This window comes from Haemaphysalis longicornis, unplaced genomic scaffold, assembly GCF_048455015.1.
Source record: "Haemaphysalis longicornis isolate Haplotype H1 unplaced genomic scaffold, Haemaphysalis longicornis Haplotype H1 scaffold_2, whole genome shotgun sequence".
Lineage (NCBI taxonomy): Eukaryota > Metazoa > Arthropoda > Arachnida > Ixodida > Ixodidae > Haemaphysalis > Haemaphysalis longicornis.
This window is the reverse complement of record NW_027526295.1, coordinates 250,737,106-250,753,832: the sequence shown is the minus strand read 5'-3', so window position 1 is coordinate 250,753,832 and position 16,727 is coordinate 250,737,106. Positions and strand designations below refer to the sequence as shown.

The 16,727-nt window shown below is 51.3% G+C and overlaps 1 protein-coding gene across 1 annotated transcript; it reads right to left on the bottom strand.

Annotated features, from left to right (window-relative positions):
- Window positions 1-4,075: 4,075 nt before the first annotated feature.
- LOC144168589 (transmembrane emp24 domain-containing protein 7-like) lies at window positions 4,076-4,669 on the bottom strand. Its single transcript, XM_077697541.1, has one exon. It carries the CDS (start codon window positions 4,667-4,669, stop codon window positions 4,076-4,078), a length of 594 nt encoding a protein of 197 aa, XP_077553667.1.
- Between the last annotated feature and the right edge of the window lie 12,058 nt (window positions 4,670-16,727).

Sequence of the window (16,727 nt, the reverse complement as noted above, 5' to 3'; positions counted from 1 at the left end):
TGTTTATTACAAGATGCAACATGGCGGGGGGGGGGGGGGGGGGGGACTTGATGATGGGGAGATCAATGGCCACCTCCTCGGCAATCGGACTTTCTCCTCCTATAGTGGTGCGAAGAGAAGTGACTTTCGAGTTGTCGTCCCCAGTACATGCCACGGCTACCACTTAACGTGCACAGACCGTCAGTGTAGGTCACTTTGTGAGGGGTTATGTACTGAAGCATCCAGGTGAGTGCTTTGCACGCGCGTCTACCCCGCCCTTGTGCTCAGTTGGATGTATGTTTTTTGGAATTGGGCAGAAGTCGATAAGGGACCCACCTCCCCTCCAGGTGAGTGGTATTTTCCTGGGTGCTTCACCCACCAACGTGGATGGAGTTCAAGTTGAGTTGAGTAAGGGTGTTCTTTAATAAAGTGTTTACGTTGTAGCGAAGAGGTGTTGGAAAACGAGTGTCTCGGTGTCTTATTAGTATTCTGAATATATGAGATGATGACGATGACGACAGGAGACGCCGACAGCTCCAGCCCCTAAGGAGGCTTTGCCCCTAAACGTTCAGTGCTATTCCACTCTGTGAATGTGGCTTACCAGCGGAGCTGTCTGTGAGTTATTGGTTGGCCGCACACTCCCGCTCAAACCGCTCCGTCGCTCAGGGAAAGGGTTCAGAGGAATTGCAATGCCGAAGTCTTGCGTTTTCGGCATATCGGTATTCGTGGTCCCGACGGGCATCACGCTGACACTGGGCGTCCGCGGTCATACCGCCATCGGCGATCTCCATCCGCAATGTTCGCGGGGAGTTGGTTCATTTATTTTCTTTGTGAGTAGGCTTCACTGTGCAACACGAAATGTGGAAAAGCCGGCTGACAAATACCAAGAAAGGACTCTGATCAAGCTTACACCAGAGTCCTTCAATGATTGAAGAACTCTGGTTTTACTTTTGTCGGGTGGCTAAATCGAGTCACGGACAGACGGATAGACACCCATACAGACAGACCAAAATTTCTGCGTTTAAGCAGCCCAACAAAGACTACCGTCTTTAATACAGCAACTGCGTACGAAAGCGCTCCGTGGAAGTCGAAGTATCGCTATTGCGCCTTACATCTTAGGATAAAAACGTAGATGTCTCTGCAACTTCTTTGGAAGGATCCTCAACCGTACAATCCTAATCTGGTTACACATAGGTTCTCCATGGTGAGAGAAAAGTTTTTAACAAAAGTCTTGTTAAAGAGAAAGCTGTGCCCCACATTAAGCCAATATATGAAGAAGGATGCCCCACATAAGTATACACGGCTGATTTCGAAGGAGTACAGTGTCCCAATTATTTGTGTGCCGGAAAAGATTGTTTTGTATTGCTGTTTATTTTTTGGACCAACGCTCATTTTTTATAACAGTATATACAATTTCGGTTAAAAAAGCTTGTTGCATGCTACTTCCTATATGCGATTTCCTGTATGCAACGAACCACTCGACAAAATGCCGCAGATAAAAAACAATTGAGAATCGAAAGTCATTTGGTACATATTTTTTTTAATATAAAATACCTAAAAACAGCTTTTAAACTTTGGTGAGACACATGCCTTATATAAACGCACCCAAGAGACAAAAATAGTTTTATGAGTCGTAATATCCGTCAATAACCTCCTTAAATTTTGTGACACCAGCGAAAATGTACTTTCATTGCAGTGCGCATGGTATCAAGCATAAGAGCAGTCTAACAAAGACTTGCAGAAACACTTTTTTTACTTGTTGCTTTACGTCCAAAATGAACTTTTAAACCATGGAATGCACACTACCTATGAAACTAAAAACAAGAAGCGTATTAGAAGTTTTACCGGGAAAAAATGATGTGTTTCTTGTGCTTCTTGGATTGTACCGACGACATAACAGTGGAAATACAACATTTACAGGTCAGCGCAATAGTTTTTGCACTTCGCAATAAGGCAGCCCGAAGTTCAACATTAGCCATAACCAGTGAAGCGTGCAATAACTTCTAACAATAATCGCCCAAAAGCCCAACTAACGTATTGATTATGTTCATAACTGAATAGGTAGCCGCTGTTCCTATTCCATAAAAAAAAATTTACATCAGTCTTAATAACCAGGGCACTTGCGCACAGAAAAGCACGGCGAATGATAAGCTACAAAGGTGGCGTGACGTATTTTGAGGAGTAAATTTTCCTCCTCCGATGATGTAACACATGTTCTATGCCACTTCTGCCTTCATGTACACAATCTCTTCTCAGAGAGTGCGTTATGAAATAGTAAATAAATGTACTTGGGGGATTAACTCATTGCTGACAAAGAATTGACACACGAAACCTGAACGCTAGGCTTATAAAATGATATCGCAATTGATATTGCGTCTTCTATTTTGTCGCACAAAGTTATAGAGGCTTAGCTGCTGGAAACATTTTTCGTGCGTGCGCACGCAGTTACGGCTGTTTTCTCAAACTCAACTTTCCTATGCATGGTATTCCCTTCGTGGCGTCGCAGTGGCGAGATAGAACGAAAAGCCGAGTATACCATAAGGACTCGTTATGCCGGCAAATTTATAATACAGCATAACCACGTAATCACCTCGAGTATGCGTGCTAGTGTATACGCTCTTGAGAATGGTGTTTCGTCATTTTTTATCAGAAACATGCGATCAAGACATGCAATGTGCTGGCGTGAAACCCGAATGGACGTCACCCCCGCCCGTGGTACGTTTGCTGAGGTGTAGCATCAGTATTTATCTTCCACTGATTCAATAGCGTGCTTAACACCTAAAATTATTTGACACTCGCAAAGGAGCATTCGCAGAGCAGCAACCAGATAGTATCATCGGGTGCCAGTGACAGAAGTACAGAACATTGCTGCGCCGGCTGTTCTTGGGTGCAGCAGTCAGGGCCCCAACATTGCTATGGGCTCGCGCGCTTTTTAGCTGTCAAAAGTAGGTTATGTACACCTCGTGCCTGTTTCTCCCATTCCTGATACCGTGACAGCAACTGAAATTCGAAACGGTTCTTCTCAAAAACATTGGCGCAGCTTGCACGAGAGATGCAAGGCTGGAGAAACAGCAAAGCTGGGGCTGGACCTAGCTTCTCCCCGCATCGACAGCGGATCCTGCAGAAGCTAGGGGGTCGACCTAGATTCTCCCACGCCGACAACGGAACGCACTCACGTGCACTCGGCATTTGTTTTAGGCCGACACAAATCCGTCCGGCGCACACGCACAGGTGCACGTGCCTCGCGGCGACAGCCTGGCGTTATCTAGGCTTGCGCGTTGGTCTCACGGCCCATGAGGAGCGCCCGCCTTTGTCGTCCTCGTCGTGAAGCGACTGGCGCACCACGGGTCCGCCGCAGCCGAGGACGATATGACGACGAATATGTTAATCCATCCCTTCAAACTCCACACGTGGAGGCGGCCACTGGACCAGCTGACGAAGAGGTGGAGGTCTATCGGGGCGAGGACGCGCTGCAAAAGGATGTGCCCTATACGCGGCTGTGCCGTCAAAAGACGACAACGAAAGGGTTGAAGATCGTTAATGAATAGAACAGTGCACATACCTTATTGGTCTTCGCTGTACAGTGCCGTCTCAAAGGGGGTTGCACTACTCGGGTCCGACGGCTTCCTCTCTCCTGGGATCGGCTGTCAGTGTGGCGAGAAGTTAGTCGACTCCCAGCTCTGCTGTTTCGCCAGCCTTGCACCACTAGTTCAAGCTGCGCCATTTTTTGTTAAAGCCACTGCGGAAAGGTAGTCCGACGCCTAGCCCCGGGGACGCCGTGCGGTCGCCGCGAGGCAGCCGCTGACGTGCGATCTGGGTTTTCTGTCTACGCCAAACGGATTTGCGTCGGCCTCAACAGCAACAGCTCTGCTGGAGAGCGCATGCTCAAAGCAGCCGCTTTCCGCCGCGAGGAGGGCCGTCAAAATGAGAGCGATGGCAGGTGAACAAGGCGCGCTTATACGAACGGTGTTTAATTTCAAGGTAAAATGTCCACCAGGAAAATGCATAGCCAATGGGAAGATCAGGGGTTTCGTCACAGAATCATGGTAGCGCGTAGCCTCAAGTTTCTCTAGAACACCACGATGACGACCTTGGGCTAATTGAATAACATCTTGACGGATATACAACGTCCACAAAATATAATCAGAATGATCATCGTCTCGACGATGGACGCGACGAAGACGTGCTGGTTAAGGTGTTCCGCGAGTTTGCGCCCGTGGGTTTCTCGCAGTCGATGGTGCGTTTGGTAGTCCACAATCGCGTTTAGCTCGCGACGCACCTTTTCCAGAGATAATTCTATGTCACGCATGGTGTTGTCGCTCTCGCCGAGCCGCGGCGGTGACTTCTCGCGAACCTCGAAGTTCATGTAGACCAGCTTGTGCTCGAGAATGGAGAACTCGTTGGAGACGCATGCCGTATACGTGCCGGTCACGTTGGCCAAGATCGTCACCATGTCGAACCGATTATTCGAGCCCTGGTATAGAGTCTCATCTTTGGGGCCCTTCAGCGTCATGACCACGCCGGACGCCTCGCCAGCTGCAACCCCGAATTGCACCGTAGCCTTCTTGTTCGCCTCGATGTCTTCATGAAAACACTCCGTCGAAGCGGCGGGAACTTTGAAAGTGAGCGCAGCGGCGGATGCAGCCTGCACGCCGACCGTCAAGGCTAGAAGCACTGGCAGGATGGACATCTTCCGAGTAGCTGGATGGAAATTGGACGCAGCAAACTTGCGACGTTGTGGTCCCAGACCGGGTTAAATTTCCACAGTTCCGGAGTGAAACAGTGCTACGCAGCCTAATCTCGTCGCCCGTATACCTCGATCCTCACAAGCTACGGCGATAACCCGACGGTTGGTTGATGAAGGTGGTGGTGGTGGTTCCAGTGAAATGGCGCGTACCCACTCAGGGGGATTGGCCAGGAAATGGGCGCCTTACCGAAAGAAATTAGGTAATTTTTGAAGGGAAAGAGGACTTTTTAATTACTACGATGGATTAGCAGTAGATAAGTAGAGAAACAAAAGTAAGCAGATTCGAGAAAGAAAGAAAAAAAGGTAAAAACGAACACCATTTAATGAAAATTGGAAGTAAGAAACACGAATAAAGTGGTACAGACGAAGCAGTGAGCTTGGCGCGCATATTCTTGACAAGAAAATCCAGTTAAGCTAAATGCTGTCTAGCACGACAGTCGGCCTGATTCCAGGATGAATGAGTGCAACGCACTGCAAAGATCCCCGTGGCAGAATCCCAGTTCCTTCGCCCCGAATGACAAAATAACTGTAGCAGACAGCGGGAGGTTTAGCCGGCTGCATGTACTTTCTAAGTATCTTCGTCGTATTGAGGAGAACCGTCGGCAGGAGAAGAAGGAATGGTCGATTGTTTCTGGTTCTTTGCAAAAGGCGCATAACGGCGACAGGGCCAGATTAGAGCGGTGCAAGTAATAATTTAAATTTGGCACGTGACAGCGAAAGCTAGTGAGGGTTACTTCACAAGCTCGCGACTGGCTTATGCTGCACTTCCATGAGTACCGGAGGTGCTCGAGCTCCGAGTCGTCGTAAGTGGAATCAGGCAGACTTTGAAGTAAGCATAGCCTACGGAAGCGCGCCGAAGTTATGAGGGAAATGGGCGGCAGAACCTCCACTACTGGACCGCCCAATGCCATTCCCGCCATAGCATCCGCCGATTCGTTAAGCCAGATACCTGCATGTCCAGGTACCCAGACCAAACGAAGTTCACGTAGGGAGGAAGGCGCTAAAGAAGCAAGGACTCGACGTAGGGGGATGAAGTTGAAGAAGTAAGGGCAGAACAAACAGAAAATGAATCCATGAGAATTATTGCCTGTCGTTTCGAGGAACCAAGCTTACGAAGGGCCATGACTATTGCGAGAAATTCTGCGTGGAGAGATGTAGTAAAGTTAGGCAGCCGGAGGAAAAAGGCCCAATCTAGACCGGGAGAAAAAATTCCTACGCCTGCCCTCTCCTCCCGGACAGAAGCATCGGTTGCAACAATGGCGTGGAGTGGGAAACCGTTCAGATGATCCTGTAGGAGGCCTGTTAAAAGGTTCAGAGGGAGTAATTTCGCGTTAGAGGGAAAGATTTCATCAAAAGAAATATCTAAGTGCGACACTCTGTCAAGTACAGGAGCCGACAAGAGGGCCACATTTAATGGGCCAAGCAGAGATTGTACAAAGACCGCCTGTGGATGTTTGAACCGCGGCCATGAACTACCGAAGAACAACGAAGGCCATGTAACGGAGGCAGTTTGCAGCCTGGATATGGGCGATTCCGTGACTCGTAAAAATGCGCAGCCCACGTTGTTTGCACTTCTACGGCTTCTTTATCGTTTGCCCTAAAATACGAATTTCAGTATCGCCGACCAAGTGGTCACCAAGAAACCAATCAATCATACACGCATACCCTTGCAGGGGATCGCCCAATAATCTAGTATTATAAATTGGCTCGAGTCTAATCTCACGGTAACAGTGAGAATTAACTCCACGAAATTCTCACGGCAGTTTCCATGAAAGTTGGCTTGCCTAAAATTAGCGGAAAACTATTACCTCGCAACGTAAGCTAACAAAACCTAACCTGACGTAACCTAACCTAACGTATCATAATCTACCTAAATCCAGCCCGACTACAAGAATCTTAACCTAACTCACCCGAACGACACAGAACTCAATTTATATTAAACCTAATCCAACCTATTCGAGAAGTCCTGTACGTCGATCTGCTGGTATAATAATAACAAGAATAAAAAGGCATTAACAAAACCACCATGAGCGAACACCTGAAAATTTTCGACAGCTCAAAAAAACAATTTTGACCAGGCCGGACTTGAACATGAGCCTTCTCATTTAAAAGCAAGTGCTTTAACACAGCGCCACAGGAGCAGCTGTGGGAACGAGCTTTTCGGAAATATTTGTCCCATAAAATCTCCGGGTGTCGTGCTTAGCCAATCAGAGGCGACTGCCGTGAGAAATTCCTGACGATAATTCTCACGGTTGTCGTGATAATATACACTATCTTATAAATTTGACTTGTGCAAGGTGCGATCAGTTTGCGCGCAGTTTCTGTTTTGTGTTGAGAGGCAATCTCCTAGTGGCTAGAGGGGGCATGGTGGTGTGAAGATCGGGCGTTGACACCGGCCGTTGACTGCGTACACCGAATAACGGAAGAGCCGACGTGTGGGCCGTCTCGTGTCTGAACAACGGCCGTCCTTCGGAGACGTCCCCATGCTGACCCTCAGGCGTCCGGTGGAGGCGGAATGTAAGCGCGTGGAGCGAGCAATGACCGGCCGAGGCCCTTTGGTTCCCGAACCAGCTCTGTTTACCTATACGTAACCGCAGAGGGAACAAAGAGTTTTAGCCCTGAGTATGATCCGTGTTGTAAGCATAGTTCATACCACAAGCTGCACGCAGCACTGTGGAGGCTACGTTGTCGTCAATACAGCGCGCACAGAGGGCGCCTAACTCACCGTGAGGGGGGTTTTGAAAGGACATTTCAGTCTCCCCTCTCGGCAGGTGGAACCGCAAGGCCCCGGCGCCTATTCTCGCTTTCCATCGCGGTGGGTTAGGCGCCCTCAGTCGGCGCTCTATTGACAACAATGTAGCCTCCCCAGTGTTGCATGCAGCTTGTGGTATGAACTAAGCTGGCCCATACTTTATACCCCGGTTTTAACTTGGACCCAGTCATCATGCCCCCTCCGTTCTCTCTTCCTTCCGGTGCTGGTACGCCGCCATCGGAAGCAGCAACCGAGTATACTCTCACCATTTACAATTGCGGAACTAACCGCGGCCATTGACACGGCGGCACTCCGCAAAGCTCCCGGCCCCGACGGAGTAACATTTGAATCTTTCAAGAACCTCGAACATTCTTCTCTGGAGGGACTCCTTGAGGCGTACAACCGGGTTTGGCTCACGTGTACAATCCCCCCGGCCTGGCTTCAAGCGGATGTTATCACTATCCCGAAACCCGCTAAACCGAGCATAGACATCCGCAACCTCCGACCAATAGCGCTTACGGCGACCATTTGGAAGCTGTTGGAACAGATAATTGCCACACGCCTTCACTGGTGGCTCCACGAGCACCATCTATACCACCCATGCCAAATTGGATTTCGTCCCCACCTTGGTGCAAAGGATGGTCTGGGCCACCTCTCTGAGATGATCCTTATTGGCGGCCGATCCCACCGTGTTCGCTCTGTGCTGGACATGGACGTTCACAAAGCGTACGACCACCTTGGCCACATGGACGTTCACAAAGCGTACGACCACCTTGGCCACGCCGCCGTCATTACCGCCGTGATTACCGCCGTGATTACCGTGATTACCGTGCCGCCGTGATTACCGTGACCCGACGGCGCATGCGCGCACGGAAGTTCGAGGAGGAAGGGCGAGGAGGCGCACCTCACCGTGGCGAATGCACGGGCATGGCGAGGGCCAGCCCGCGGAACTAATCCCCCTACCGCGACGAATGCACAAGTGCCCAGACGGGTCCCGGTCAACACGGTAACTACGTACAACACGGAGCGTACGGAGTAAAGCCCGCGCGCCCCTCGTCAGCTATCTCCACCCGCCGCCGACGCAGGCGCCGTAGGAGCACCGGCCGCGGTGGCTCAGTGGCTAAGGCGTTGCGCTGCTGAGCACGAGGTCGCGGGTTCGATTCCCGGCCGCGGCGGCCGCTTTTCTGATGGAGGCGAAAAGCAAAAACGCCCGTGTGTACGAGATTTCGGCGCACGATAAAGATCCCCAGGTGGTCAAAATTAATCCGGAGCCCTCCACTACGGCGCGCCTCATCGCCTGCGTTGCGTCGGCGCGTTAAACCCCACAATCAATCAATCAATCAATCGCCGTAGGAGCATCCGAGAGAGCGCTCTCGCATCCCGGCAACAGATGGACGCCTGCCGCTAATCCCACCTGCGGAGATCAGCGAGCTCGCAGCAGTATGTTCAGATCCCCTCCACAGCCCTGCAGCGTACGAGTGCATCACCGCGCACCCCAGAACCAGAGACCCGCTCTTCTAGGGACAACAGGGCAAGCGCACCCCGTGCTCCCTGGCCACAGGTCGAGGGTTCCCTTTCCCCGAGATCCAGCACCAGCCGCCTTCATGACCCGCTCCTACGAGTCGCAACATCTCGCCGGTTCAGCGCATCAGCACCAGGCCAAACTGGGTGTTAATTAAATGTTTATTTAACCTTGTGTTGCCTCCTTTCCCCTGAACTCTGCGTGGACACACGTATACTAGGTTACAGCTCAAGAACGGCACCACCTCATGTAGTGTATCACTCCGCCAAAGCGCCGGACCCGTGGCGTGAGTGCGCGCGCGTTTTGAGAGGGGTTTGCTATGAATGCGTGATATCGCCTGCCTTGTCTCACGTAGTTTGTTTGTCATTGCTGGAGTCGTTTATAAGCATATTAAGTCCAAAAAATCACGGGAACGGCTCACGCCATGTTCAAAATATTCCCAGTAACGCCCTACTTGCGCCGCGCGGACAAACATCCGGCTACGGTGATAAGGCACAGCGGCAACTTCCGGTGTCGTTCTTAAGTTGTCACCGAGTATAGCTGACAGCGTGACCCCATCCCACTATTGGGGGCGTCTCAATGGCGTTACTGTTGGGGGCATTGTATTTTTTGCTATGGAGTTCGGAGTGGTTCTTTTTAAATGAAATTAATTGACCTCCCCAGTTTTTTTAAATTACAAAAAACTGAAAAGGGTTCACGATAATCGTTTTTCAAAAGGTCCAGGTTAGGCCTCGGACTTTAAGAACCTTAGGCCCATTCGTCTAACGTCGAATAAGATCTAGTGGATTTAAATAGGTTTTTACATGTTTCTCCGTTTTTTTCATGACACGCAAGTCATAAGTACTTAGTCCTGTTGAACTATGGTGGTTTAGATGGGGGTGTTCTAATTAATCAGTCTCCCTAAGAGAAAGAAATTGTAATTCTTCACTTTGTGATGAATGACCAGGAAGGCTGGGTGCAGTACAACTTGTGCACGATAAAAAGACACGTTGGTAATTTGTGTTTGAGTATGCTTTCTACCTAATTAGATGGTTTACACTTGGAAGGACTGGAGTTTTTTTCTAGCATACAGATATAGGGCTGTCCGTTTCCCTTCGGCGTGTTAGGCATGTTTCTGTTTTAGTAAAACATTAACCCAAACCGCTCGACCACGGAGGGCAGCAGTTTGGTTAGATCGCGCGGTGAGACGTCCAGATTGAAATCTCCCAACAGCCCAGCGGCGGCGCCGGCTATGACATCCGGAATGCGTTGATTTCCGTTCGACCAGTACAACTGGCATGTCATATCAGTGAGCGGATGAAGCCTGGCTGAGCATGCACGTCTCCCGCCCGTGGCAGCGTAACCGGGAACCGGTGATTTGCATTTGCTCAGACGTGCAAAACATGGGGCAGGGTGTCGCTCCTTAAGACCTTCGAGGTGGTCGGGGAAAACACCGGGAAAAACGTTACATCAGGATAGTCCACACGTGAGAAATCTTTCCACAGCAGCAATACTAAACAGCCATTACTTCCTCCATGGACTTAGTGCAGATGTTTCCCAACACATTAGAAACAACGGCTTGCATCGCTAAAGGAATATACCAACACCCGAAGGCATTATTAGATGCGAAGCATCTCACGCTCGGGGCTGAGTCCCTCCCTCCCTTGTCGTTGTTGTCCGCGGTCCGTACACCCATTCCGCATGCCTGGCCAGGCACCGCTGATGATGATTGGGGCAGGATGCCCCGAGGGATTGGATTAGATACGAAGCATCTCATGCTCGGGGCTGTGTCCCTCCCTCCCTTGTCGTTGTCGTTGTTCGCCGTCCGCACACCCACTGTGCATGCCTGGCCAGGCACCGCTGATGATGATTCTGTCAGGATGCGCCTAGGGATTGGCCAACCAAAGAATCCATCACGAGAGAGAGAGAGAGAGAGAATACATTTATTGAGCGTCTAAATTGGGAGTGGTTCCTTATTCACTGGAGCCCATATGATGTCATGGCCGCCTGCGCCCGGTCGACCAGCGCTAGCTGGGTCGCGAGTGAGGAGCTGGACATCAAAATCTCCCATTGCTCTCTAAAAGAGGGGGTGGGGGGATGGAGGAGGGGGATAGCTTCGCGCTCCACCACCATCGTTATCTTCCTGTAGGGGAACCCTGAGTACCACACCCCCACTGCGCATGCCTGGCCAGGCACCGCTGATGATTGTGACAGGATGCCCCTAGGAATTGGCCAACCAAAAAACTCCCACCTCCCCTCGCGGGAACCCCTGTGTAGATGCGACGCATAGGCGGAGCGGCGAAGGGAACGCGTTGTATAGCGCGCATAACGTTGAGGGGACTGCGTAAGCTGGTCCCAGTCGATGACGACGTTGGCGTACTTGTAAAGCGGCGTGGACTAGGTGTTTGAGCCAAGCGTGGATGTTGCTTCGCCGGAGAACGGCACACCGGTTATATGCGCAGCGCGCCCGAAGGAGAGGAAACCGCGGAAGAGAGAGTACTGCACATGAGCCGGCCCCAGCGCGTCTGCCGCGGCTATGACGCAACGTGCCGCGGCTATGACGCAACACAATCCAACACAATCCACTTTAATCCAATCCAATCCAAATCCAATCCAACCGAATCCAAGCCAAGCCAATTCAATCCAAGCCAATCCAATCCAATCCAATCCAATCCAATCAAATCAAATCAAATCAAATCCAATCCAATGCCCCTCGCGAGAGAGTGTTCGTTATCGGAGAGGAGAGGGGGTGAGCGGCGGAGAGCGGCGGAGAGCGCAGCTCGCGCGGCGAGGAGAATGGCAGAGGGGTGGACAACGCCGACAACAACGACGACGACGCCGGAGGGACAAGGCGAGTGAATCAGATGCTCTGCATCTAATAATCCATCACGAGATAGCTTCGCGTTCAACTACCGTCTTCGCCTTCCCGTAGGGGACCCCTGAGTAGTATGCAAGGCATTGCTCCTCTCCGGCACTCTTCTCCGGTATTCCTCCTCTCATCTCCGAAGCTCCTCTCCTCTCCGGGATTGCGCAACGAATGGCAACACCTGCGGCTCCGCGCGCGATAATGCAAAACAGCTTAGGGTTAGAGACGCGACGGTAGCCGTTGCATACTCCGCTGGGGGCGCCACTGTAGATCGGCGGTATAAATGACGCGCGCGCGCGCGCTCGGTTCCCCTCATTCTCCTCCCGCAACGCCGCGATCGAACTGAAAACTAATGGGAACTTGAGTCGACCCCATGGCTGCTTCGCATACTACTCAGGGTTCCCCTACGGGAAGATGGTGAAATTTTTTAAGTGCCAATGCACTTTATAAGCGACCCTGAATTCCGGTGACCGCCGTCCGTCTACATAGCAACAGCTGCGGGTGCGCGCGCTCCTCGTCTTCCTTGGCAACGGGGGGAGATGGGCGCGCGCTGACTGGCCGCTGACATGGCACATACCCACGTGGGGGATTGACCAGGAATCGGGCGTGAGAAGGGCTAATGCACCCGCTTAAAGGAGTACTGACACGAAATTTCAAAGCTGAGATCCGCTCTAGCAATCAAGTACAACGACAACACAAATAGGTGTCTGTGCATGGCACATACCCACGTGGGCGATTGGCCAGGAATCGGGCGTGAGAAGGGCTAATACACCCGCTTAAAGGAGTACTGACACGAAATTTCAAAGCTGAGATCCGCTCTAGCAATCAAGTACAACGACAACACAAAGGTGTCTGTGAATAATTGCATCTTTCTTTCTTTGTAGTTGTGTGTGTGTGTGATCTCTCTTTCGCGAACATTACCGAACCGCGCAAATTCAACTCCTGCATTCGCACTTTCACATTCTTCCCCTCAGGGAAATGCGGGAAATTTTTTTCACACTAATAGGCCCCAGTGAGCAATTATGGCCTCCGAGGTCACCCCCCGTAAGCGCGCTGGGATGATCTGAGAGTCCATGGTACAATCGAATTCAACAACTTGACGCATGCATGCTGTCGGCGAAGGCGCCATCACCAGGAAAAACAACTTTACTGCAAGCCGTTCCTGCTCGTTGATTTACTTTAAGTGAAGTTTATGCATTTTAAGCACAGAAGAACGCTGTGTGGCGGCAAGACGCACCACGCACCCTAGTCCGCACACCGTATTAACAAGGCCCCGTGTCTATTTCGACCCCTATCTTGACCCTTCGGCGTAGGGAAAGGGTCGACATTCGAGATGAAGTGTATTACGGTATACTATGTTCTATCATGCACGTAGTGCCTTAATATCCAGGGCAAGCCAGGGTTGTTGCGATGTCGTCACTGGGTCGTTCTCGCAATGAGACTTTTCCAACTATCGGCCCTGTTGCGAGGCGTCTATGACGTTTTTCGCACCTGGAAGGGAATAAATGTTTATGTATGAGGAAGCAGGGATGCACGCATGTATGGAGAGTCCAGTTTTGGTGACCTAGGGCCCTATTCTCGACTGCACAAATTCCCAGGGAATTCGCCATGTTTTTTGCGTAAGCACAACGTAAGCAATCAGTGACGTGATGAACGTATAGCTCTTACGACATGCAGTGTAATTTGACATTCACTCCAAAAGATCACAACCGAGGTATAAAATATAGCGCATAAAAGATAAAAAAAACACTTGGAATGTACGATAAAAATGAACACGGCAGCTGAGGCTGGCAAGAGAAACACATTTCTGCAGGTCAAAATTGGCGTAAACTCCACAAGGCGATCGAGTAACATTGATCCAAAAAGCGAGCGAAAGGCGGATGTCGAGCTAAAGAACATCACATAATTTTTAAATGCAGAGCATTTTAGTAACTCACGATGTCACCCGCGTTGGCGTCCGTAGTCCGCACCCTACACTATATAAAGAAATAATACCTTCCGGCGCCAGGTTTCGATCCCACGACTCTGCGGGCGGAACGCAAGGTACACGGCACTTTACCGACTGCTCCACGGAGCCGACACAGAATGGAAGGTTACGCACGCGCCTTATATCCTTGACTCATTCAACCGTCGGCCACAGGTGCGCCCTCTCCCCCGCGTCCTCCTCGCCTTCTCTCCGCTCGCAACACCCTCTCTCGCCGCTTTCGGTTCGCGTTCATGTGGTGGCGCGATTTCGGCGCTATAACACTCTCTCGCGAAGGGCATTGGATTGGATTGGATTGGATTGGCTTGGCTTGGGTTTGGATTGGGTTAGATTAAAGTGGATTGTGTTGGATTGTGTTGCGTCATAGCCGCGCCACGTTGCGTCGTAGCCTCTCCACGTTGCGTAATAGCCGCGGCAGGGGGTTCACGGCACGTTTCACGTTTCACCATCGACTTTATCGACAATGTCTACGCTGGAAGACAACAATTACAACAACAACAACCAATACGTAATCCATAAGACTTGCAGGCACGCCCCCCGCGGAAATGCTCTGCATTTGATCGTGCCCCTCGCGAGGGGGATGTTTTGATTTTTGTCGTATCAATTTATTTCTTTCAATCGCTTTTAGTAACATAGTTGCTGCTGTCACTGCATTTGTAGGTTCCAGAGCCTCTTTTCCATTTCTGCAAGCTTTTTCGCCATTGACTCGTTGGCCATTCTCAGTTGCTCGCAGCATTGGTTGCCGCCGTACTTGTGCCCGTTCGTCGCCATCTTGTTCTCTCCCTTTGTGGCGTTAGCCCAGCTCACTCCTTCTCGCGGTTGTTGAACAGCAACAACAGCAGAAGAATCGAACGGGGTCAACGACCGTGACATCAAGAACCACTTCGACAGGGAAGCAGCTACCGACGCAGCAGCAGCAACCAAGTCAGCAGAAGGAGCAACAGCAGCAGGAACAAGTAGATCAGCAACCAAAGAAAGAAGCAACGGCAATGGAAATCACAAGAGAGGAAGAAGACGAAGAAGCACCAAAGAAGCGAGCAAGGCCATCAACGAAGAAAAACTACGACGCCCAGGTCGAGGAGCTGACAGCCACGGTCAACAACCTCGCGGCCACGGTCAGTAACCTGACGGTCACGGTCAACAACCTAGCGACAGCGACAGAGCAATGGTTCGCAAGACTAGAAGAGATTATCTCCAGTTTGGTGGTGTCCCATAGGAACCTGAGCGAGCATTTGGAGCTCGCAGAGCAAACGCAGAAAATCATGGTACGCAGCCCGATATTCGCGGCACAGTTCGACAACCACCCGTACCTCCAAGAACAAGCGGAGCAGCCACAGCAGTACAACCACCATGCCAGGGCAGTCTCATCGCGCCATAAGGTCGGGAGCGGAGTAACTCACGGAACTGCCAAAGCCTCGGAAACATGAACACGGTACTACAGCAACACATTCGAAACTCGTCAAGGAAACCAGACATCATCATGCTGCAAGAAACGCTGGTGCAGAACCCGACACTGCCGGGGTACAGAGCCTACGCCGACTCGTCTGGTCGGCGTGGGATTTGTACCTTTGTGCGAAAGGGACTGACCGCGATACAGCGACAACTGAGCAACGGAAAAAAGTCTAAATACGAACACGTCTGCGTCGAGGTCACACCGGGCAAGAACTGCAGGCAGGAGCTGTACGTGGTGAACGTCTACAGCAACCCGAAGGACTACAGACAGAAATTCAAGACCTTGCTGAGGGCAGCGAGTAACCTGGCCAAGAGAACCTCGCTGGTGGTGGGGGGGGTGACTTGAATGCACCACACCACTCGTGGGGGTACAACAGAGACACCGGCAAGGGTAAAGACCTGAAGTACGAAGCGACGGAACAAGGACACACCCTGATCACGAACCCCAAGCAACCTACGCGCACGGACCTCACGTCGACTCAACGGGACACCACGCCGGACCTAACCTTCATCAAGAACGGAAGAGAGGTTACGTGGCGCAACACCGGAGAAGATCTGGAGAGCGATCATTACATACTAGAGATCGAAATGGCAGGCACAGGCGGATGCAAGATCGAACACAAATGTACTGACTGGGACGCCTTCCTCAAGCAGAGAAGAGACGACCCGGGAAGGCTCGACATCGAAGACATTGAAGCATGGACGACGAAGCTGAAGAAGGAAGTCCAGGAAGCGACCAAGAAGATCGAGACCACCGACGACATTACATGCGTAGACAGCCGACTGGCGCACCTCATCGAAGCGAAGAGGTCTATCAAGGAGCGCTGGAAGAAGCAGCGATGGAGCAGGAAGTTACGAAAGAAGGTGGCGGAGCTAAATCGAGCTATTGAAAAACACAGCGCGTTCCTCTGCAGACAGCAGTGGGACGAGGGGTGCAACCGCATCGACGGCAGCCTCCACCCGGGCAAGGCCTGGTCTCTGATCAGACACTTGCTCGATGAGACCAAAACTAAATCATTCCAGCAGAACCGCATGGCGCAGGTCATGCGCGAAGCCGAGAAGACCCTTGGCAGAGCCAAGCTGATCAAGACGCTGAGCGACAAGTATCTACCACAGACGACGGCCGAACAACACCCAGGATACGCGGGGACCCCCAATGCCAGGCTGGATCGGGACATCTCGACGGCCGAGGTTGCAAAGGCCTTGCGGGAGCTGAACACCAGATCGGCAGCAGGACCAGACGGAGCCTCGAACAAGGCTCTGAGAAACCTCGATGACTCGTCGATCGAAGCGCTGACAAAATGTTACAACAGATGCTGGCGAAGCGGCCGACTACCGAAACAGTGGAAGACAGCTAAAACGGTACTCATTCCAAAACCGGTAAAACCACCGAGCATTGAGAACCTGCGGCCCATCTCGCTAACATCGTGTGTGGGGAAGGTCCTA